A 25,387-nucleotide genomic window follows, 5' to 3' on the forward strand; every position below is an offset into this window, starting at 1 on the left:
CCCTGCAGTGCCCCCTTCCCTCATCATAGTGCCTGCGCCGACTTACTGCCATCTCTTTACTTCTCCATCTCTCCCGGCAGGCTGTGAGCTCCTAGGTGGGAGGCACTGTCCCCCGTGCCTAGCTCAGGACCTACGTATGTGCTTACAGGGACTTGTCGGTGCTGAGCCCACATCCCCTCAGCCTACCTGGGGGCCGGCTCCCCTTCAGCGGGCAGTCTCCACACGCACCGACGGCTTCTGCAACCACAAGCTCCTGCGACCAGGTCTCAGGGCTTCCTCCGGCCATGGAGGGGGCGGGGGGCTTGGCCAGGACAGGGATGCCTGGGAAGGCTGGAAAGTTAACACCTACAGGGCAGACTCTTACCAATGTGGAAGGGGGTTGGTAGACAAATCCCCTGTTTTCCTTGCCCCTTGCTGGTGTAATTGGAAGTTGAGTTCTACACAGTCTCTCAGAAGGTCCAGACTGGGGCTGGGCCTCAGTTGCCATGGAAACCCCTCATTATCACAGGCCTTATTGGCTTTTCTCCCGGATGGTAGGCCACTCAGCGGCCCCCAAAGGTGTCCACGCCCTAACCCCTGGAATGTGTGAAGATGTTACGTTACGTGGCAATTGGGACTTTGCAGGTGTGATTAAGGTGACCGCTTTAAATTCGGAGATTCGCTTGGATAACCTTGGTGGGTCTCAATCACCAGAGCCCGTAAAAGCAGAGAAGTTTCTCCAGCTGGGGTCCGAGAGATGCATCAGGAGAGATTCCAAGTGAAGGCAGGACTTCATGCTCCGAGATGCAGGGGCCATGTGCAAGGATCAGAGAGTGGCCGATGGGAGGTCGGGGGGCCCAGCCGATAGCCACGAGGAAACGAGACCTCTGTTCCACAAGGAACTGGATTCTGCCAACACCTGAACAAGCCTGGAAGCTTCCAGTGCCTCCAGTGAGAGCCCAGCCAGTGACACTTTGATTTCGGCCTGTGAGGCCCACAGAAACCAGCAGCGCCCTCCCGACCTCCAACGTGAGGGTCCCCGAGATAACACAGTGTGTAATTCGTGGTTGGTGGTGTTACGGCAGCAGCAGGAAACAGCCTGCGTCCTCCCTCCCCTGCTCCCTCACTGTGCTTCCTGGGCTCACCTGCCCCCCAGGGTCTGCTTCTGGGGGAACCCTAAGCACGGATCAGAAAGGAGGTGCCAGTACAGGGCTGTGAAGACCACTCAGACCTGGAAAGGAAGCCCCCATCACACCCTGACTTGTGCCCTCGAGCCAGGTCCCTTCCAGGGGCCGCATGTAGGGGGGAAGCCGGACAAGGGCTCATGGGCTTCCACGCAGGTCAGGGAGGCAGAGGAGACCCAGGACCACAGGCAAATGTGTAGGAGGTCAGCTGCTGAGAGTGTAACGGAGACACGTGCGACACACAGGGACCGGGACCGCCCACGTGGGGACACGCAGACGGCAGTGAGGCCTCACCTATGGTGCACAGCTCCAGAGGCTTCCTGAGCTCCACCTGCCATCTTGGCCCCTGACGAAGGATCGCCGAGTTCTTGCTTTCCCCGCAGCTTGAAATTTTCCATCCTCTCCCCTAGACCAAATGGTGACACACACAGCGGTCAAGGTGCATGTTTGAAGGACTGATGCTGCGAGGTCTGGCCCAGGCGCTGGGGTGCAGGGACCAGCAGACACACCTGCTCCCAGGTATGCCTTTTACCAGCCCCACAGTTCACCCCGGGAAGGGCTTCGTGTGTGTGAGGATGCAGCGGTTTCCATCACACCCCGCGCACCCAGGTGGGCAGTACCCGGCTCTCCCTGCAACCACTCAGGCCCGGCTTTCTTGTAAGTATCAGGAGAAAGGGGAGTCGAGTAGGAAAGAGTTAACACGAAAGACCCACCACAAATGGATCAAAATCCACACCAGGAAGGAAAAACTATTCAACAAGCAGAGCTGTAGGGGTGCAGTTAGCCCTATAGACATGGGTGCCTTCCAAGGAGCTGGGAGGTTTGGCCTCTGAGACGGAGGTGCACTGGTCCGCATATCAGAACCCACTTCTTTCTTTTTTTTTAAAAAAAAAGAAAACAACGGTATATTTTGGAACAGATGGTGAAGACTAAAATTATTTTCTACTGGATTCTTACCGCAATCTGAATTAAGTGCCTATTTACTGGACCATGGTCATAGTGAGAGGATGCACGAAGGGTGAGCCCAACCCTAGCCCTACAGATGGGGAAACCGAGGTCTAGAGAGGGGGTGTGAATGCCCTGGTTCCTGAACATTCTGAAGAGGCGATCAATCTTGTCTGTCTCCTGCTGAAGGAGACCAACCCTTATTTTGGAAAACCATCAGGAAGGCTCTGTAGCCAGCTGGCAGGTTTCCGGGCATGTCCCAGATTTTGTTTGAATGTAGGGCTCAAATTCCCCAGGGCAAAGGGAAGAGAAAAGTGGCAGCTGAGTTTATTGAGAAAAATAATATTCACAGAAGACCTGCCCCCAGGACCCGCTGCCGGTCCTTTGTCTAGGGATCTAGGACAGTCCAGGAAACATCCATCAGAGAACATGGGATTCCACTTTGTTCTGAAGCCTTGGCTGTGGGGAGGGATGTTACAAGAACAGGCTTTAAGGAACTGGCTTTTGTCTATCACCACACCACGTTCTTGCTGACCCTGGGGATCTCGTCCACTCCATCCCCTAGGTGGCTTCTTACGAGAGCCCACAGGGGAAAACTGTCTGGATCTCAGGCACATTTATGGGCCTGTTTTTACTCATGGTCACTGTGACAGCTTTAATTGAGGGAATTTCAATCTCTCTGGCCACCAGGAAGCCCAGAGCCAAACCTATGTCACCTTTAAGTAGGGACCTGATGACATATGTCACAGATAGTGGCCTGACCCTAACTCCATCTCACTGTCCTGTCGTTATCCTGACTCACCTACTTAAAAAAATTAAATCCCCCAGGATAAATTTTGAAAAACCTGACATCTTGCCCTGTCCCCACCTAAGAGCATGTTTGGCTTGTTGCTGGCAGGGCTTTCCCACGGAAGGGTACCATACCCTGTAGGGTCTTCAGATGCTGCAGCTTTCTCTCCTCGTGGTCCTGCATGGCCCTCCCGATCTGCTGGTAATATGCGTTCACGAGCCGGTCGACGCCAGTGCTGGTGACGTAGACGCTCTCCACAGCCGCCTCCATCAGTGTTCTCTGTGGGCAGGAGGGACAAGTCTCAGCAGAGGACACACACGGAGCCAGCTGTGACTGACACGGTCCTGGCTCCCACATTCCATCCACTCCCAAACTTGGCTGGTCAGGAGCAGGCAGAGAGAACGTGGCTGGTTTAAATCAGTTCTGATAATTTTATTTTCCTTTGTCAGGGATGGTTTGAGGCTGGCTGTATGACCCAGTTCTGGCCAATGAGATGAAATATTAAGGAAAGTCTGCTAAGGGCCTGTCCTTTTCTAACATTAAGGCAAAGCTTTGGTGGGGGTGAAAGACTTTGTTGTTTCCCTCTTCCTGCCTGGAATGCAGACATGATGTCTGGAGTGGCAGTGGCCATTTTGAGACTATGAGGCGACAAACCAATACCAAGAATGATGGATCAGAAAGAGACAGCCTGGTCCTTGGTCACATCACAGAGCCTCTGTGCCAGCCTGGAACCACCTACCTCCACACTTCTTGTTTTGTGAGATCAGTAACTTCTATTTATTTTTGTCACTTGCAGTTACATGCATTCCTCAATGATACACCTTCATAACCAAAGCAGAACAGAGAAGAGATGCTGAGATATCCCATCACCAAGGACATGCTGGTTGTGCACTGGCAAAGTCACCATCTTTTCCTTCATAAGATGATGGGTAAAAGTCAGGTTCAAGAGTCCCCCATTTCAACAAATATTTATCAAATGGTTCCAAGTGTTGGGCAAGAAAAAAAGACCCATTTATTTATTATCATTGAGTGATTGGTAATGTTCCAAGGCCTGAGCAATGTTCCCTGATTTGCAGGTGTGGATGGAAGCTATGGAGGTGAGGGAGGTGGCAGCTCCAGGTGCAGAGCAGGTGAGAGCCCGGCTTCTCACTCCTGGGCCCAGCTCCTCCCTTACTGCGGCCCATTCTCTCTCCTTCTCTGTCAGTCACCCACATCTGACTCCACCCCCCGAGGACTCTGGGCTCTGGCCTTGCACTTCCTGTCAGGAGCTTCCACTGATGGCCAGTGGCCTTCCTTGAATTTCACTTAGCACATGGAAGGCAGGAGACAGGAAGTCCCTCTTCTCCCCTCTCAAGTCAGCAAACCCACCTGCACACACCCCTCTGCATCCCACCTCTGGTCCCCTCTCCAGGGCCTCAGCCCTGGACACTCTCCTCTCCTCCCCATCAGTATTTCGGGCTGGTGTACCATTCGAATCAGCAAACACATTTGCTCTAGAATCTCCAACTTTTCAGCCCTCTCTTGATCCTCCTCAGGCACTGTCTTTGTCTCAGCTCTGCTTCAGCAAAACTTCTCAAGACTTAGTGTGTCCTTTCCCAGTAGATCGAAAGCTCCTTGAAGGCAGGAACGCTGCCACCTGGCTACTCTCTTTTCCAGCACCTGCCGCAGGTCCTGAGGCCAAGGAGCCCTGTGAACGGAGGTCCAGTAAATGAACATCCTTTCAGATACTGAGCCCATGTTCTTTCTGGTGGGTGTGTGTATTGGGGGCGGGGGGAAGGGCATTCATCATTATGTAATCCTAAATCAGAGTCCCTTGGGGAAGGTGAGGACAAAATATGTCAAACTCATACTTCGTTCTGTTTTCATGTAACGACCACTGATTAGGTCAGACCTGCAGAATTTTAGGCGAAGGAAGAGACCTGTGCAGCGTCTCTAGCCCTGATGTCTGGGGGGTGTGCAGCAGATGCAAGAGATTTGGAATGAGACGGGGTGTCTCCGAAATGTGGGTCCAACCTCTTTCCTGCACAGATAAAGAAACTTTACGTAAATGAAAGGACTCACGGAAGGTGCCCGAAAGTGTCCTGGCACATCCCCATGTGGGATGTCAACTGCCAGCTGCAGACGTGCAATAGCTCACACGGGTGCCAGCTGTGGACTCTCTCCGCCGCGGTCTGCAGCATGTGGGGTGTCCTGCCTTTTCTTATGGCTCGAGGGAGAAGGCAGCCAAGGAGAGGCCAAGCATGCTCTGGGCACGTGGGGCAAGGCCAGCCTCCAGTCCCAGCCACTAAGGCTGGAGGCTTTAGACACGTCTTTTGCCCAATGATAAGCCTCAGTCTTCCCACCTGAACGATGGGAAGAAAAATTATCCTTTCTGTGCAAGGGCTGTGGTGACAGCCCAGTGAGATGAGGCCGACAAAGCCCTCCTGCAGACTTAGAAGGGCAACGCTCAGGTCACTTCTTACTTAGGCTACTTTCATCCCTGCGGTTTGTCGTCACTGTCAGTACAAGAAGTAAACCACTGCTCATTAGAGTCAGACTGATTTTAGCTGCATGGCTCAGCTGTCAGGGCCAACTCCACCGACCCTCAGGTCTCCGCAGAGGCGGCCAGGGGCAGGGAGAGTCCGCGTCTCTCCCTGGGAGAGGGGCTTGGGTTTGAATCCTGCGTCTGCCACTGACCAGCTGCGCGGCTCTGGGTGAAACCACGTCCCGTTTGGAGCTGCTGCAAGCACCGAAGGATGTGACGTGGGGCCAGGCAGCAGGCAGAAAGTCCTCCCCGCTCCCCGGAGGAGGCCTTCCCTCTTACAGGTGAGGAGAAGGAGGTTCAGAGGAGGCAGGTAAGCTCTGCAAGGCCAGAAGCTCCTGGGCAGGCCCCAAATGCTGCTCTGCCCACATCCTTCCTCTTGTCCGCCCCCGCCACCCCCACCCCAAAGTCTCCTGTCCCTTGGGCTCCCTGGGGACGGAGTGGCCTCGCACCTTGAAGTCATCCCTGTCCTTGGCCCGGCTCTTGGAGGCCACGTTGCGCACGTGGCCCAGCAGCGCCTGCCCAATGGCCCGCTCTGTGTGCTGCTGCAGGAGCTGCCTGACTTCCTGGGCCTCGGCCAGGAGCTGCTGCTGAAGCTGCAGCCGCGTCTGCTGCGCCTCCTCCTCCAGCCTGCCCGCCTCCTCCAGGGCACGCGCCTCCTGAAAAGGACAGGCGAGGAGACGTTGGAGCCCCACAGCTGCCCTGCACAGATGCTCTGGTCAGGACCAGGACCAGGATGTGGGGACGGCCCTGCCCGGGGTCCCAGGAAGATTGGAGGAGGGATGGAGAAGGGGTAGAAAGTGGGGACTACTGGGCTTGCAAAAACCAATACACACTTGATAAGCCTGGGTATCTTGAAGATCCCCCCAAGGCATTTACTGAGCACCAACTATGTGCCCAGTGCCATCTGTGGCTTCTCACATATACAAGCACTTCCTCATTCATCCCAAACACCGTGAGGTCTGAACACCGGGAGTGATGAGGACACAGAGGCTCAGAGACGCTAAGTAACTTTCTGTAAGTCACACAGAAGAGCAGGTTCTGAAGTCACATCTGAGTCTTAAGTAGTCTGGGACATCATGGAGGCCAACACAGGGCCTATGGGGATTCCTTTCCTTGAAGGAAATAAGGAGCTGGAGAAGGAGGTGGAGGAGTCAGAGGTAGGGCAGCAAGTCCTTCCTGCTTCCCACCAAGCCTCCTGGGCTGAGCAAAAGAGACTGTGAGCTTGTCCCTCACTAATGGGTCAAAAAACATCAGCTGCTCCTATAGCTCAGTGGCTACATGAGACCTGGGGTCAGCTTGCTTGAGTTTAAATCCCAGCCCTGCAATTTACAAAGTCTTTCTTGTGATTTGTTAAAACCTTAAAACGGGCTACAGAGCCCTTTTCTCCCAACCTCTGATGACGACTGTACCCATCCGTGCTCTGATTTCATGTGCGTTTTTAGTACAATTCTCATTATAATGTACACCAGAAACTTTGGGCATACTGGGTGTCCCCCTACAGGGGAAGTGTCATTGTCCCCACCCCACAACAATGCTGGGGCAGGATTGGGGTTTTGGCTAAACCGGGCTGGAACCAGGAAGCAGAGGAAGCAGCACTCCTGTCTGGGATGGGCGGGGGGCGGACGCACGGTCTTACCAAGGCTCTGAGCAGCTGCCACTGATGCTCATCTAGACACTGCGAGGAGCCCTGCTCCAGGGCGTGCTGCTCACGCAGCTCCTGGAGAAGGCTCTTCTTCCCCGACAGTCTCATCTGGGTCAGGGTGGTGATGGCGCTGCCGCGGAGAGCCAGCCTCCGGAGAGCTGAGCGCAGGAGCAGGTCATGCCCCTGCAGGATGCATTGTGTGGACCTTTGGAGAAAGCGGGTAGGGGGCTGAGGGGTCAATATTCTTGGCTTCATTGAGTGTGATGGTTAGTTTTATATGTCAGCTTGACTGGGCCATGGGGTGCTTGGACATGTGGTCAAACATCATTCTGAGAGTTTCTCTGAGGGTGTTTCTGGAGGAGATTAACATTTGAATCGGGAGACTGTGTAAAGCAGATTGTCCTCCCTAATGTGGGTGGGCCTCATCCAATCAGTTGACGGTCTAAAGAGAAGAAAAGCTTGACTTACCCACGAGTAAGAGGGAACTCCTCCTGCCTGATTTCTTTGAGTGGGACATAGGTTTCTCATCTTTGGACTCAAACTGAAACACTGGCTTTTCCTGGATCTTGAGACTGCTGGCCTTCAGACTGGATCTTACACCATTAGCCCTCCTGGTTCTCAGGCCTTTGGACTTGAGACTGAAACTACATATTGGTTCTCCTGAGTCTCCAGCGTGTCAGCTGCAGATCTTGGGACTTCTCAGCTTCTCTCTCTATATCTGTATCTATGTCCACAGCAACTATATCTATATCTATAGCACCTACATCCATAGCATCTATATCTATAGCATCTATATCTATATATCTATATCTATCTATATCTGTATCTATAGGTTCTGTTTCTCTGGAGAATCCTAATACATTGACCTACCAAGAAATACCTCACATAGTCATGCCCCACAGGGAGCCTTTATAGAGGCAGTAGGTTGGAATTATCCCATCCCCTGCTGCCTGCCTATCCTCTTAGATGTGGTGCTTATATTCTGTGGTGGTTATATACTGTTCTTTTATTAATATTTTTAACTTTATCACATTCTGCCCCAAGTTTCAGGTGTATATATGCAACTGCCTTCAGTACATATCCACTCAAATTTCTTATGTAACTCTCAAAATTAATGCATCCAAAGCTGAAATCATGAGCTATTTTTGAGTTCCTATCCCAACGAGTCAAGTAGAAAACCTTGGTCTACCAGAGAGGCTCGACATTTGGTTAACTTGATGTATTTTCTGAGAGCCTGAAAAGTTGAACAGAGCACTGTCAGTCAGTTTCCCAAGGAGGAGAGGCCTGGCAAACACTTCAGGCTTCCAGTTGGGGGCCCCATCCTAAGAAAAAGGAATCATCCCTTGTAAACACCTAATTTTGAATCAGCTAAATTCGCAAATGGAGTGGTTTATCTGCCACTTTCTGAAATCCCTGATAGAAGTAAGATAAATCCATTCTGGAGGAAGATCCCATCATTCAAAGTCTTAAATTATCTCTACAATTTTTAATAACACTGTCCACCATTCAATAAAATAACCAGACTTGCAAACAGATAAGAATTGTCCAAATGTAAAGGGAAACAATGGATAACAGAAACATACCCACAAGATATTGGATGTTAGAATAATCAGCTATGATGAATATGTTTAGGAAATTAAACGATAAGGTGAATTTTAGCAGATAACTGGAAACTACGACAAAAATAAAATGGAAATTTTAGAACTGAAAACATAGTAACCAACATTAAGAATTCAGTAGATGGATATAACAGCAGATAAGACACAGCTGAAGGGAGTGTGAACTGGAAGATAGTTCAAAATAAGTATCTAGATTGAACCGCAGGGAACAAAAATATAGAATAGCATCTAAGAGACAAATGACATAAGATGAAAAAATCTAATAAATGTGTAATTGGAGCCTCAGGAAGAATAGGGAGAGAATAGGCAGAAGGAATATTTAAAGAGATAGAGGCTCAAAATTTTCAAAAACTGATGAAAGATAGCAAATCACAGATTTATTTCAAATGAGCAAACAAGAGATGCACAAAAAACCACATCCATGCTTAGGCATATTACAATAAACTGGTGAAAACCAAAGAACAAAAGAAAATCTTAAAAGTAACCAGAAACAATTGAAATCAGAAGACAAAAGATTATCTTTAAAAGTATTTAAAAGATAAGAACTGAACTAGGATTCTATACCCAATGGAAACATTTCTCAAAAATGAAGATGAGATATTTTCAGACAAACAAAACTTAAGAGAATTTGTCACTAGCAAATCTAAAATAATGAGAATCTTCATGTAAAAGAAAATACTCCTAGATGGAAACTTAAAGATAGAGGAAAGAATCAAGAGCGACAAGAAGCGTAAATCTAAGTGAATATTGACTGCATAAACCAAAAATAATATCTCATGGGGTTGAAAGTATAGAGAGATGTAAAATACCCAGTAAGAAAAGCATAATCTGTGAGGGAGAAATACATGGAATTAAGGCATTCTAAGGTGTTTGTACTGTCCTGGAAGAAGGAAAAAATTATGTATGTCAGATTTTGACACATAAAGGATGCAGTTCAAAATCTCTGGACCATTAAAATCATAGTAAAAGAATATATAACTAATAAGCCAAAAGAAACATAAAATAGAAAATAGTAAAACATCTAATCCAAAAGAAGGCAAGAGAGGAGAGGAAAAGGAACATAGAATAGGTGGGGAAAACATAAAACAAGCAGTAAGGTGATAGACTAAAAATGCAAATGTTACCATAAAGTTTTACATTAAACATAAATGGTCTAAATATTAGTACTATTAAAAGACACTGGTTTTGAGGCTAGACAAATCTCCCCATTGCTCACTACTGTCCTTAACATTGCTCACCAGGTTTTCCCTGCTTGTTTCCATCTCCTTCTGATGCTTCCCCTGTATTATCCAATAATATAGCTATCCACCTGCTTCTTGATGTGAGACCACATTAATAACTATAGAAAAAAATTAAAAATATAAAATTCATTAAAAAATGGGCAATGACTGAAAATGGGCACAAGTGGTCTCTTTTGGGGTGATGGAAATGTTCTAAATTTGGATCATGGTGATAGGTGCAGAACTCTTAAAATTTACTAAAATCATTGAATTGTACTCATAAAATAATGTATGTAAATTATACCTCACAAAAGCTATTTAAAAGTTTCTATGAAAGACAACTCTTGAAGTAGGTATTATTAGTTCCATTTTATGAATGAGGAAGTTGAAGGTAAGAACTAAGTCATGTGCTCACATCAGTTCTGACTCCAAGCTGTCATCCATGGCACTCTGCTATCACTCTATTTCACATTTATATTTATAATTTGGTCTCAAGACCACACTGTAAGGGAGGCTGGGGAATGGTTAACCTTACAGATGAGGACACTGAGGCTAGCAGTGAGTATCACACAGGACACCAGGCCCCCACCCTCCAGAAAGCTGTACTCACTCTTCACTGAGGCTGCCAAGTTGGCCCAAGACTCGGTGGATGATGCTCTCCTGGTCATCCCACAGGTGTGTCTGCAGCACAGTGGACAGTGTGTACTCCTCCATCCACACCTAAACCCCAGGACAGAGGGAGAGGGATCAACTCAAGTGTATTCCATCCATTATTGCTTTGTTGGAGCATATCTTTCATTTCTTATTTTTAAAAAATCCCTTTCTCCCTTGATTTAATTAAATTTTTCTCTTATATTTTCTTCTAAAGTTTAAAAATTTTCCTATTTGCATGTACATCTTAAAGGCACTTGATATGTATTTTCTGTGGCATGAGGAAGGGATCTAATTTTCTCTGGATAAATTGATCCTAATTGTCCTAGCACCATTTATTAGATAATTTATCTTTTTATGATGGGCCTGTCATGCCACCTTGTCTGACATAATTTTCATATATACATGAATCTTGTTTCAGGCTTTCTTTTATTCTGTGGATCTGTCTATTTCTATACAAATACCTCACCGCTTTAATTCCTGTAGCTTATAGGAAGACTTCATAGCTGCTAGGGCAAGTCTTCCCATATTCTCTTGTACAAAACTGTCTTAGCTATTCTTGGTTGCTTTTCTTTACATATGAATTTTAGGATCAGTTTATCAAGTTTGGGAAAACAGCTTTTTTAAGATTTTCTTGTAATTGGACTGAATTTATAGATTAATTTGTAGAGAACTACTGTCTTTCCAAAATGGTTTTCCTATCCAAGAACAAGGCCTTTTTCTAAATTCTTACTTTATCCCTTCAATAACACTTTATGAACTTCTCCATTAAGCGCTGATAAACATCGGTCAGATTTATTTTTCAGCACCCTGTAGCTTTTATTCTGAAGACCATCTTCATGTCATCACCGTTCTCCTCTACTGCTTTGAAAGCTACCTATTCTATTTCTATTCCTTCAGTGGTTTTAAATTTTTAATGTACATTCCTGACTCCACAAATCTGAAGTTAATCAACATTTCTTTTATCTTATGATTCATGACTGTCAGCACTTCTGAAAATTTCTTATTCATTATTACTTTGAATTTTATCTCTCCTTCATTCTCTCCTTCTAGAATTCCTGCAAGACTAAGGAAGTCCCTCCGGGACTTTCTCATTCTGTTCCCATGTCTCCTAACCTCTCATATTTTCCACCTCTTTAGCGCTCTGTGCCGTATTATGGACCACTTTCTCACCTTTATCTCCTAGTTTACACAATGTGTCTTCAACCATATTTAATCTGCTGTTTGACTCATCCATTAAATTTCTATTTTCATGACTATAAGTTTCATTCATAAACTATGTGATTTATCTGTCATCTTTTTACATCATGTCGTTTTTATGCTAGTAATTCCTCCTGTTATTTTTTTTATTGGTTTAAACATACTTCCTTTATAAATGCTCTCTAATAGTCTCTTCATCTGAATTTCTCAGTGCTTGTTGTGGTCCAAACTTGGTGCTTGCTGTATATGTTGGCTCTCCCTTATGGTGGACTGCTCCCTGTGTGTTTTGTAATTCTGAATGTTAGCTCATCTTCAGTGTGGCTATATTTGTGAAAATCCTGTGAGGTCCAAGGCCACACAGCTTTTTAGTGGAGCAGAGACTCAAGTCTAAGTCTGTCTGTTGCCAAAGCTCAAATCTTTTCTAGCTCCATCTGCCCCTCCCTGACTATCTCACATCACAGGGAGAAACATGCGCCTAGAAACATGCAGCTAGACTGTGTGACACCAAGGGCTCAGTCACTAAGGGGAGACTCTTCTGCTTTCCCACATCTGTAGCTTTTTCCTGGAGATGGCCATGCTGCATGCAGAACAGGGACAAAGCACAGAGGTCTGGGTGTGAGTAAGCAGCCTGGACTTCGGTTCTCCGGACTTGTGATCCACCGCACTTATACTTAAGCTCACAAAATCACTGTGTTACCCAGAGTGTGATTAAGTTCAGTCTCTGATTCATCTTGTGAAGGGTCTACAATAACCTGTCAGAGTGCTTGGGAAACCAGAACATTCCAGAAAATTCTATACAGTCTACATTCTCTAAAAGGTAAATTAACATTGTCGCTAAGAACATGGGGTTCTTTGGTGTGCGTTTTGAGAAGGCAGCTAAAACTAGCAACAGGATCCAAAGATGATCAAGAGGACAGAGATCATAGGATCAGACGGTGCCTGCAATGGTCACATCACCCTCTTCAACATTATCAAGTGCAGGTTCATAAGTGTTTAAATTCGGAAGCAAAACACTGCTTCTGTAGGCTAGAGCACTGACCCTGTTCATTGCTACCAAGTCATTCTGCGGTTTCCAATACGTTTATTCTTTGTTTCAAGTTTTCATTTACTAAGGAGAGAAAGGGAAAAGGAACCAACAATCAGCGTATGCCTGGTACATGCTTCTATAAAAGGGGTGGATTTATAGGTGGGGCCGGTGGTAAAGTTAACACCTGAGGCAAACATGGGGTGTGGGGGAGGGGAGCACTGCAGTTTTAAAAGCATGGTCAGAGGAGGCCCCAAGGTGAAGGTGGCTTTGGGAGAAAGACCTGAAGCAGGATACGTGAGGCAGGAGCACCCAGGGAGCTGGAGGAACACAAGGATGCCAGGAAGGCTGGAGTTGGGTGAGGTGGGGAGACAGGGAGCAGGTCACAGGGTAACCAGATCCTGACCTGTGGGGCTGTGTAGGGCATGGTGAGGACTCTGGGTTTTACGCTGCATGAAATGAGAAGGCGGCTTTGAGCAGAGAAATGACACAAGGTGACACAGTGTCTTTTATCATATCTAATGTGCCAGTGATTATGAGATGCAGTTATTTTAGGTACCATGCAGAGAGAAAAATCACTGGCAATTAAATTAAGATGTATCTCAATTTCAGAGATGTTAAAATGGTATTGAAATCTGCATCTTAAAAATGAGCGGTATATGATATGCTCCCTCTGGAGCAGTGACTGGCCAAGATGGCAGGATAGGAAGACCCTGAGCTCACCCCCTCCCATGGGTGCATCAAAATTACAACTATTTACAGGGCAACTATTGATGAGAAAGACCTGAATAGTAGCAGAAAAAACCTACAACTAGAGGTATAAAGAAGGGAACACAAGGAGACGGGTAGGAGGGGCCAAGTCATGGTATAGTCAAGTCTCATAATTCCAGATGGGTGACCCACAAACAGGAGAATAATTCCAATTGCAGTGGTCCTCCCCAAGGAGTAAAGGGTCCAAGGCCCACATCAGGCTCCCCAGCCCAGGGGTCCTGAAGTGGGAAGATGAACCCCAAGAATGTTTGGCTCTGAAGGCCAGTGGGGCTTATTTTCAGGAGAGCCGAAGGACCATGGGAAACAGAGACCCGTCCTTAAAGGGTACACACAAAATCTAACAAGGTCCAGGACCCAGGGCAGAAGTAGTAATTTGAAAGAACCCTGGGTCAGACCCATCTGCTGATCTTGGAAGGGCCTCCCAGAGAGGCAGGAGGAAACCGGAACTCCTCCTAGGGGCATAGATGCTGGCAGAAGCCATTCTGGGGAACTCATCCCACTGCGAGCACGCTGGTGGTGGCAAGGGCCCTTTCAGAACCCTGCCTCTGGCTTATTAAAGCAGGGATCCAGCCCCACCGCCCCAGCCTGTCAGCACCAGTACTGGGACACCTCAGGCCACGCAGCTAACCAGGCAGGCACAGCCCTACCCACCAGTAGGCCAACTGCCTTAGGACCCCCGAGAGCCTTCAGCTGGTCCAGGACCCTACCCTGCCCACCAGTGTGGTCCAACACCAACTCTAGGAAGGATCCCCAGGGCCCTGCAGCCAGAGACCCCAGGAACTGGCTATGCCCACCGGTGGGCCAGCACTAGCCCCAAGACCAGCCTCACCTACCAGTGGTCTTAGTAATATTTTTTTGGATATGTCTCCTCAGCTAAGGGAAACAAAAGCAAAAAGAAACAAACGGGACTAAATCAAACTAAAAAGATTTTGCACAGTGAAGGAAACTATCAGTAAAATGGAAAGGCTGCCTACTGACTGGGAGGAGATATTTGCAAATGATATATCCTATAAGGGGTTAATATCCAAAATATATAAAGAACTCATACAACTCAACATCAAAAAAACAAACAATCCAATTAAAAATTGGGCAGAGGATCTGAATAGACCTTTTTTCCAAAGAATACATACAGATGGCCAACTGGCACATGAAAAGATGCTCAACATCACTAGCCATCAGGGAAATGCAAGTCAAAACCACACACACAGTAAGATATCATCTTATGTCTATCAGAATGTTGTTATCAAAAAGACAGCAAATAAATTTTGGCGAGGATGTGAAGAAAAGGGAACCTTATATACTGTTGGTGGGAATGTAAATTGGTACCGCCACTATGGAAGACAGTATGAAGATTCCTCAAAATATTAAAAATGGAACTACTATAAAACCCAGCACTTCCACTCCTGGGTGTTTATTCAGAGAAATTAAAACACTAATTAGAAAAGATATCCACACCTCTATGTTCATTGCATTATTATTTACAATAGCCAAGATATGGAAGCAAACTTGTGCCCACTGATAGATGAATGGATAAAGAAGATGTGGTATATACAATGGAATACTGCTCAGCCATAAAAAAGAATGAAATCTTGCCATTTGTGACACTATAGACAGACCTATAGGTTATTATGCTATGGGAAGTAAGTCAGACAAAGATAAATACTGTATGATTTCACTTATATGTGGAATTTTAGAAACAAAACAAATGAACAAACATAAAAGAAAGAGTCACAGACACAGAAAACAAACAGGTGCTTGCCAGAGGGGAAGGGGTTGGGGGACGAGAGAAATACTTGAGGGAGGTTAAGAGATACGAACTTCATTGTTACAAAACAAATGAGTCAGGGGTATGAAAGGTAGGGAATATTTAATAATTATTTAATATCTGTATAGTGACATGCGACTAGACCTATGGTGATCCTTTTGAAATGTACAGACATATTGAATCACTGTGTTGCATAACAGGAATTAACATAGTGTTGAAGGTCATTCACACCTCAGAAAACCCCAAACAAACCCACAGAAAAAGAGACCAGATTTGTGGATACCAGAGGAGGAGGAGGAGGAGGAATTGGATAAAAATCGTTAAACGGTAACAACTTTCGCTTACAAGAGAAATAAGTACCAGCCATGTAATGTACACCAGAGCAAATACAATGAACACGGCTCTATGTTCTGCATGAAAATTGTTAAGGAAGTAAATCCTCACATCACAAGGAAAAACAAGAGTTTTTTCTATTTCTTTAAATTTGTATCTGAGATGATGGATGTTCCCTAAACGTACTGTGGTCATCATTTCATGAGGTATGTAAGTCAGATCATTATGCTGTACACCTGAAACTTACACAGTGCTGTAATGTCAATTACATCTCAATAAAAATAGAACAGAAAAAAATTTTTTAAATGCAAGTATCAGTCTGCCTGGGGGTTGAGAATAGCCCACAGGGGCCGTGGATTCAGGGAGACCAGAGGGCTGGCTCTCAGCAGACGGGGGAGAAGCCCACAAACCTGCATTAGAAGAGATCACATTTTGAGAACGACCATTCAACAACTTGTTCCAATTGTGGGACGGACAAACTCCACAATATTTAACAACTTCTCTGAGTAAAGGATATGAAATCACCAAGGCCTTTTGGATAGAAAATAGGTGGAAAATGCATTTCATAGCCTGGGTGTGTGTTTGATTTTCCATGAATGGTTTTGTTGGTCCTTTTCTTCTCATGATAAACATTCATCTCGACCTCAGAAAGTTAACCTCTCATTTTTATCATCAACGAGGAAATATGGAAAGTGGGAGAGAATATGGGTCTTTAAATATCTTGTGGTGATTTACGGCAATTAAACAATCAATCAGTAAATTAATTCTGACATACAAACTTTGAGAAAACAGTCGGGTCATACTTATTTAATCAGCTGATGAGGTCATTAATGCTTCTGCTTGCTTCTTGCATGCAAAACTCCTCTCAAAATACTTCTGCACAAGCAAAGGAAAATTCACACGTGTGCATAGGCTCACAAAGTAAATAAATTAAAAATAAAACCCAGAAGCTATGCATTTTTTGACATCTGCTTAAAGCAACTTAAGACTCATAACTAGAGGTTTTTAGATGAATCATGGGTGTCTGCCTGATAATTTATCAGAAATGAAATTCTGGACTTTTTCAATATCAGTCATTAAGCAATTAAACAGATACTGTGCGAAGGGTCTTAACCTGTATTATCTCTCAGCAACCCTGTTGGGTATTTTGATCCCTATTTTTCACATGGAAGCTGAGGTTCAGAGAAATTTAGCAAGTTGTGCAAAATCACAGAGCTGTGGGAGGCCAGCTGACTAGCTAAAGTCACCCAGCCCATTAATGGGGTGGCTGTGGTTCAAACCCAGGCATTCAGCTTCCAAGATTAGAAGCCTGTCTGTAAACCACAACTGTCTCTAAAAGGCCTGATTCCCATTTAGGAGCTGACATCAGAGGCACATCAGACTTATCTGGTGATCTTTCCAAACCACTGAAGCCCAGGTTTCCCTCCTCCTTCCCCAGAGATGGTAAATTATATGGTCTGGGGCTCAGGATTGGTATGAATCAAAGGAACTCAGCTTCATTTACCCTTGGTGACCCATGATAATTTCCAAAGCTGCATTATTGTTGCTGCAAATGCAGCAAAGTTTTCCTGAGCATTTGCTATATCCCAGCCACTGGGCTTCCTTTGATTAAGGAAGTGAAATACGAAAAGCAGGGCTGCTGTCCTCCAGGAACTTACAGCCAGATGCAGGAGACTGCAAGTGACTGGTGATAGGACAACATGATGCAGCAGATGGAAATGGCTTGATGCTTGCAGGATGCTTCCCTTTATTTACGGGTACTCCGAATAGCCCCCGTTAGTCGCTTTAGAAAACCTCGATTGGATGCATCAGTTGAGAGCTCTTTTATAACTAACTGAACACTCAATGTAAAAAGGACAGGGTGTTTCTCATAACAAGCACCTAGGGGTAGGCCGTCCAGGGCTGGGACCGTCCGCCTTTCTGCCCCACCCTCCTGCATCCCATCTCTAAGTCAAAGGAAGGCCAGGGCACTTCCAGTTCTCCTGTACCTGCTCTGGGCAGGAAGAATAGGGAAGGCTGGAGGGGAGGATGTGGCCTCGCAACACTTGGCTTTTGTATTAAGGGACAGAAGCCTTATGCAGGTACCACACCTTGTCTCATAGGCTAAAACTGCACCACGTGGCCACTTCTAGATACCGGGATATTGAGCACGTTAGTTTTGCAGCCTCTAGCATGCAGGAAAGCAATAGAGAAACGAAAAATGCAGGTGTTTTCATTTGGAAATTTGGAAGTTTTTAATTTTTTAAAAATAAAATTGATGTATATTAGTTTCCTATAGCTGTTCTAACACACCGCCACAAACTGTGTGTCTTCAAACGACACAATTTTAGTATCTGATAGTTGGAGGTCAGAAGTCTGCATTGAAAGGAACAGGGCTCTGCTCCTGCTGGAGACTCTGTGGGGAGTCTGTTCCTGGCCTTTTTCAGTTTCTCGAGGCTGCTCGCACTCCTTGGCTGATGTGCACACACTCCAGCCTCTGCTTAGGTCATCACATCTCCTCTGACCCTGATCTTCCTCCCTCCCTTTTAGAGGGACCCTTGTGATCACAGTGGGCCACTCAGATAATCTAGAATAATCTTCACATCCCCTAATCCTTAATTTAATTACATCTGCAAGGTCCCTTTTGCCTTGTTAGGTAACATATTCACAGGTTCTGGGGACCAGGATGTGGGGGCATTATTCTGTCTACCACATATATATACATGGTTTTAATAATGAAATAGACTTTCACTGAAAAACAGGAGTCCCGTGTGTGCAGCCTTTCTTTGCCTCCTCCCCCCACCACAGTCCACTCCCCTGAAGAACCACACTCTGCTGTTTATTTCCATTGTTCTAAAGAAGGCTTTGCTGCCCTTCTGGTTGGATTAACTGAAGGCATCATCTACTGACTTCCTGTCCTGGGAGAGGAGGGCTCTGATGTCTTCTCCCCACTCCCCCACTGTTGGTGGGCCGTTGTGAAAGGCTGGCAATCAGAATCTTGGTAAAGCACCTAGCATAGGCACTAGGGGATGCTCAGTGAAGGAAATCCCCTCTTATTCTCCATAACTTTAAAAAAAATGCAGACTCTAGACCCAGTTTTACAAAATGCTGCACCTGCTTTTCTTGCTCCAGGAGATCTTGGAAGAGTTTCCACTGCTGACTCCGGAAGCGATCCGACTTCTCCAGCTGCTGGGCCGCATTCTCCTGGGCCTCCTGCCTCAGGTATTCACACTCTGCCTGGGAGAGGTCGGTCACTCGGGGGAGCGTCTGGAGGAACAGGACGTCCACAAACTTCTGGAAGGTTTCCATGGTGCTGCGGTACAGCTCCTGAAGCCGAGAGCCACAAGATGGAGTCACAAGTCATGTTCTCACCCTGGGCAGGGACGCGGGCTTCATGCAAGACACAGAGGAAACCTAGCGAAGGGAACTCTCAAACCACACACAGGTGTGTGCACACGAGCGCGCGTGCGCGCGCACACACACACACACACACACACACACACACACACACGCAAACACACACAGAGTCTTGGGAAACACCCCTGCCTTCCAGCCCTCTCACCCCGACCCAGTCAAGCCCCAGACCTGCCCTTCTGACCCAATGAGCCCTTAATCACTAGTGTCTCCTCTAAACCTCCATCCAGACTATTTTCATTACCCCTCACTTGTCTCCCTGACTCCATCCACTCTCCACACTTAGGCAAGTTATTTGCACAGCACAGATCTTTCAGTTCCAGCTCAAATAACTTGCAAGGCCTCTCTTCCTATCGCAATCAGAGTTGCCTAGCAGGGTGTCAAGGGCTGCCTCATTTCTCACCATTCTGTTACCTTCATCCCACCTCCCCTACTCCATTCTCTTTCTAAATATGTATCTTTTTAATTGTGAAAAACAAAAACCCGTAGATAATAATATCTTAAACATCTCTGAATCCACCACTCAGTTATTTTTTTTTTTCAGATTAAAAACACTAAACCTTACAGGTTAAGTTGGAATCCTTTAAGTTCCCTCGGCAATTCTTTCCCCCTCCCTCCCAGCCTCCTCAGAGATAGCCAACCCCATGAATTCAGCATCTATGTCTCCAATTTGGATTTCTACACTTTCACTATATATGATGTCCATAAATGTGGCTTTTGGTGTGTGTGTTAATTCACATAAATGGCATCTCATTGCGTGTTTCATTATACAGATGGTTTTTCAAGCCTCTCCCCTTCTCCCCACCTCTAGTCACTTTCACTTCTGAAATGGACTCCTCTTCACCCTGCAAAACCCCTACAAAATAATCCCTCCTCTGGCCACTCAGACTCACATGGGCATTTCTGACCCTGGGCTCCTGCAGCTCTTTGGTTAGCCCCACCAGGGCATCAAAACTACAACTTATCTGTCATTCCTCCTGGAGCACAACTGCCCAATAGCGGAGGCTGCATCATACACAAATCTGCACCCATGTCTCACATTCTTCTAGACTAAGCACCTGACTGTAGTTTCTCAATGTATCATGCACCAACATGATATGCAAAATGCCCATTCTCCCTCCTCCATCTAGGAACTCCCCACACGTGCTCCAAATTCAATTTGAGGTCGCCTCTTCTAGGAAGGCCTCCTGACCACAGAGATTTTCAAGAACAAAGTCTTATCTCATTACTTTAGCATCTATAGGGCCTAGAAGAGAACCTGGCAAATGTCAACTAATAATATCATACTTGTTAATAATTATGAATTCTTACCATGTGCCAGAGAGTGCCATAAACACTTCTCTTGTATAATCTCGTTCATCTTTCTAACAGTCCAATGAAGATGTTCTATTATAATTACCATTATTTTACAGATGAAGAAACTAAGACCCAAAGAAGATAAGTAACTGGACATTTGTAGAGGGTGGGTCCTGGCTGTTGGATTATTGGACTCCTGTTCATAACCTGGATGCTACAAGGATAATTGTTTCTTTTTTTTTTTTGAAAAAAAATTCTCAGCACCTCCTCTGGTGTACCTAAGTCATACTTGGTGTGCTCAATGAATATAGTTAAATTTAACTCAAATCAGTGTTAATTAAACCCAATGAATACCATGCTTTAAAAAGTTCATGGCCAACCTGAACTTTGTTTGTAATAAAGTGACTATGACAGAGGCACAAGGAACCCATACCTTTTTAAAAGATTTAGAGATCCTACTTCTGATTGTGGCCAACCAGGTAATTTGAACCAATTTCTCCCACTGAAGATGAATTTTTTTAAAAAGCTGGACAAAATGTTTATTAAATCATCATAAAAGTCCCAAAGAGCTGACAAAGTAGTGAAGAGTATGGGGCCCAAGGTCTGGGAGAAGATGCAATCAGAGAAGCGTGCGCAGCCCTTGGGCTGTGTTTATATAGAAGGTGTAGGTCAATCCAGCGGAGACAGCTGCACAGTTGATGGACCTCGGACAGCCTCAAGCAGTAGAAGGCACAGAAGGTGGAGTTCACAACTCACATGGGTTGGGGCCTTGTAAACCATTACATACCTAGGGTTGGAACCCAAAAAGCTGCACCGGAGATACATGATTGAAATGGAATTAAACCAGATCTGACTGGTTTAAACAGATGGCAACTGGAGTCTGTTCATGTGGGTGACCCAGCGTATTTCAAGTCCAGACCTTGAATTAAGGTGATTCTGGATCATCAGAAGCCCAGTCATCTGGCAGAAGCAAAGGGAAATCCTCTTTGGGGGAGGAGAACATCACTGCATGCTTAAAAATATTTTTACCAATAAACATACAAATCTGAGATAAGGCATACGAGAAAAAATAAACAAGGAGATAAGAATATGACCAAAGACCTACACAAACAACAGATATGAAAAATAAATCCACAGGTAGTCCAGAGAGTGTAATTATTAGACACGGACTTTAAAGGACTGATGCTTACTATGCTCATGACATTAAAAGCCACCCTTAAACCTTAAATCAAAGAGCTGGCAATTATAGAAAGTAACACTACTTAGTTTAAAAAAATAATCAGAACTTCTAGAATTGAAGAACACTGTCAAATAATAGGAACCTGATGTACAGGTTTCATTGCAGTTTAGATGCAGCTAGAGAGAGAATTAGTACTGGAAGAAAGATCAGGAGAAAAACAAAGTAAAGAGAGACTAAGGGATGGAAAATATGGAGGAGAAGATAAAGGCTAAAAGATACAGTGGGAAAGTCCAACATGTTTAATTGGAGTCCCCAAAGGAAAGAAGGGAGGGTTCAGGCAGAAGTCATATTTGAAGTGATAATGGCTGAGAAATCTCTCAAAACTGATGAAAGAAATTTACAGATGAGGAAACTGAGGCTTCCTCTGTACATGTGAAAGAAAAGTTAAATACACTGTATCAGTTCACACACAGGGGCCCTGGTGGTCAGGCTCCTGCACTCATGATCTAACCATGACGCTCTTAGGTAATTTTTTTTTAAATGAAGAATGAATGAGAGTATGAGCAGCACCTAATAAACACAGGGTCACCTTTTGCTACGTTGGTACTAGATAAAAGAGTTTTTAAGAAGAAAGGTTCTTCTAGAGAGAAAGGTGATCAATGCAATTTGTCAGATTAACAAAATAAAGCAGAAAACCATCATGATGACTATGTGAATAAATGAAAAAAAAAAAAGTACTTCACAAAACAATTTCCATGCAGAAGAAATACTCATAGCAAAATAGGAAATGGAAAGAAACTTCCTTAATCTGAAAAAAAAAAACTATAACAAACATTATACAGGAGGGTAGAAACTACAAAACAATATTAAGAAAAATTAGAAGGCCTAAATAAATGTAAAGATATATCATGTTTCTGGATTGGACGATTTGATATTGTAAAGATGTTCATCCTCACCAAATCGATCTATAAATTCAAAATGCTAATCAAACTGGTGGCTATTAGTTATGGAAGACATGGACTGAAGTTACATGTACACACAAGCCCAACAATTCCGCTCCTTGGCATATGTCTAAGAGAAACAGACACACACGTGCATCAAAAAGCATCCACAAGAAAGTTCACATCAGCAGAATGTGCAACAGTCTAAAATAAGAAGCCACACAAATATCCCTCAACAGTAGAGTGGATAAATGGTGTTGCATTTATACAGTGAAACACTACAGACCAGTGAGGAAGAATGAGCTACTGCTGCACACGACAACACAGAGGAATCTTGCAAGGACATATAAAGTTGAGATACGCAAACCAAACCTGCTATATGATTCCATTTACATAAAAGCGAGGATCTGGCTTCCATATAATCCAGGATATGGCTCTTGTGTGCAGGGAGGGGATGGGGATTGGGAGGAGGTATGAGGGGACTTCAGAGGTCCTGGTCATGCTGTCTTTCTTGATCTGGATGGGGGGGTTACATAGATGTATTTTCAGTAATCATTTGTTAATCCACAGGCTATGTGCTACCCATTTACTCGTGTCTATCACATTTCACAATACAAATGGTTTAATAATACGGGAGTGATTTACATTTTCCCCCAGCCTCTGGAAATTCCAATTTTCTCCTAGGAGACAGGGTTTAAAATCTGATTCTCCTATCTTGGAATCTATCCTTCCACAGCAGAGGCCGGGGATACTAAGACCCACCTTTTTCTTTCTCATTCATGATGGTCAAACTTTAAAACTACGCTGTTTGCAAATTCAAGAAAGGTGAACTTTGCAAAAGCTACATGGTCCATTAGTCGAAGCTCTTTCTAATAAAAAATGTGCTGGATCCTGTCTGCTCCCTGGACAGAGATACATACATGTGCATCACTGTCACATGCCCTGCCAGGCCGGAGAACACATCGCTTCCCACTTCATGCTGACATATTTTGTTTCGGAGATGCTGATTGATTTTGTGCCTGAAATAGGACAGGAATTAATCTGTGTTCTGCTCTCCCAGTGTGTGTGAGGGGTCGGACAGCAGGGGGACTCAGGTAGGAAGAGAGACTACCCCCTCCAGCCTCAGCCCTGCACTTTTCCTCAAACAGAAGCACATGGGAACTCAAGCTAGGGCGGCATCTCACTCTGGCTCCTCCTTCACTCGGGTTTCCGCCTCTGCAGCCTGACCCAGAGGATCCAGTGCCCTCCCCAGGCTTCTTGAAGAGAAAGGACTGGGGCAGGGGAAGAGCACACATTCTGGAGCCTTTGAAAGAGAGTCTCAGTTTCCTTGCCTGCAAAAGGGATAAGATGCAAAGTGCGAGGGTGAATCAAAAATTATCTGCACTCCCAGAGTGCGGATAATTTTTGATTCACCCTCGTACATCTGTAAAGACAGCACCTACCTTGAGGACTGACTGTCAGGATTAGATACAGCACAGAGCAAGTGCTTCGTAAACACTGGCTATTATCATTCCAGAGAGGTTGGGAAAGTTAGTGTGTGGCTCTCAATAAATGTTACCTGTTGCTATTTTCATTCCAGGAACAAGCATTTTAGAGAAAAGGCAGTTTGTGTTTCCATTTGCTTGCAGGGTGGGGAGGAGGGAGGGAAGGGAGTGGGGCACTCCCAGCAGAGGTGGGCAGGTGGCCTTGGGAGAAAGTCAGGTGGACCATTGGGGCGGCAGCACAGGATGTAGGGAAGCAGAGAAGCAGCAGGGGGTCAGCCCCCCCGGGGACGGGGGCTCAATGGAGGAGTCAAGACCTGGCAACCTGCACCGGTAAAGGGGCTCGAGCAAGGTGGGGATGTGACCGGGTCTGAAGATGTACTGATGAGGCTGAGTGGTGACTGAGTGAATAAAACACGTCCTTCCAGGATCCCATGGACACAGCCCGGCTCCTTGTGAGTTTCTGGTTCATCACAGGAACCAGAAATATTCCCCTGCAGGAACCACACCCTGACTGTTTTGAAGACACACAGTTAACTGCTTCAGAGTGAGGTGTGCACAGGATCCTGGGACAGGGCAATGATGAGAGCACAGGTGAAACTGCGTCTCTTAAAAACAGGAAGTAGATTAGACCAAGGGTCAGGAGCCTGGGAACCCACCTGCCCTGGGTCACTCGCCAGCAGTGTGACCAGGGGCGACTCTCTTCCTCTCTGAGGCTTCACCCATCAGAGGAGGAAAATGATACCTGCACACTAAGGACATGAGATGCAGGAGACACTGTATGGATGGGCACACTGGCTGCAGGTCTTCCTCTCCCCCCGAGCCAGGCCCTTTGCCACATAACCTTGCATGCCTTCCCGCAGGGGGTGGAAAGTACCTCCCCCACCCTTTAACCTGGGGTCAGTCATGTGACTTGTATTGGCCAACAGAATGAGGTGGAGGTGAAGTGGGCTAGTTTGGAGGCTAGACCCCTGCCACCACTTTGAGGAGAATATTCCCAGGCCAGCCCACCGGTCCTAGGAGGAGAGGAGAGACAGTTGTGTGTGTGGCCAAGTTGTGTTAGTCACGCCTAGATCAGCCAACCACCGGCAGAGGCTTGGACCCTGGGGATAAATCACTGTCATTTTCAGCAACAGGGTTTTGAGGTACCTCGCTGCACAGCATTAGGTATAAAGGTGTCTTATTCTCACAGCCTTCATAAGTGTCTCTTGAGCACCTACTGCGGGAAGGCTCTGTAACACGGCACTGGATGTACGAGGCTGATATGCACCCTGACTTTAGGGAGTGAACAGCCTAGTGTGGGGCAGGCGTCACACAGGAACTCACAATAGGCTATGGCAAGCGTGACGGCGGGGAGGCTGGGAGCCCTAGGGACAGACCAGGGGATCTAACCAATCTGGGGAGGAGTCAGAGAAGGGCTCCCTGAAGAAGTGACATGTAAGCTGAGAC

At 45.9% G+C, this 25,387-nt stretch overlaps 1 protein-coding gene across 7 annotated transcripts in view; it reads right to left on the reverse strand.

The window, feature by feature from the left end:
• Positions 1-25,387, reverse strand: part of EVC (EvC ciliary complex subunit 1) — an 84,072-nt gene that overhangs the window by 8,588 nt on the left and 50,097 nt on the right. For 4 of the 7 annotated variants that reach the window (XM_057706232.1, XM_057706231.1, XM_057706230.1 and 1 more), the window contains 6 exons: positions 18,741-18,953; positions 10,514-10,623; positions 7,059-7,269; positions 5,872-6,078; positions 3,033-3,177; positions 1,458-1,569 (listed from right to left, as the gene is read on the reverse strand). In XM_057706232.1, the coding sequence (XP_057562215.1) occupies positions 1,458-1,569; positions 3,033-3,177; positions 5,872-6,078; positions 7,059-7,269; positions 10,514-10,623; positions 18,741-18,953 (998 nt within the window). Of the gene's footprint in view, positions 1-1,457; positions 1,570-3,032; positions 3,178-5,871; positions 6,079-7,058; positions 7,270-9,689; positions 9,705-9,921; positions 10,023-10,513; positions 10,624-12,842; positions 12,863-18,740; positions 18,954-25,387 lie in introns of those variants that run through there. The other 3 variants (XM_057706234.1, XR_009048815.1, XM_057706236.1) reach the window with 3 other exon arrangements.

This window comes from Hippopotamus amphibius, chromosome 13, assembly GCF_030028045.1.
Source record: "Hippopotamus amphibius kiboko isolate mHipAmp2 chromosome 13, mHipAmp2.hap2, whole genome shotgun sequence".
Taxonomy (NCBI): domain Eukaryota; kingdom Metazoa; phylum Chordata; class Mammalia; order Artiodactyla; family Hippopotamidae; genus Hippopotamus; species Hippopotamus amphibius.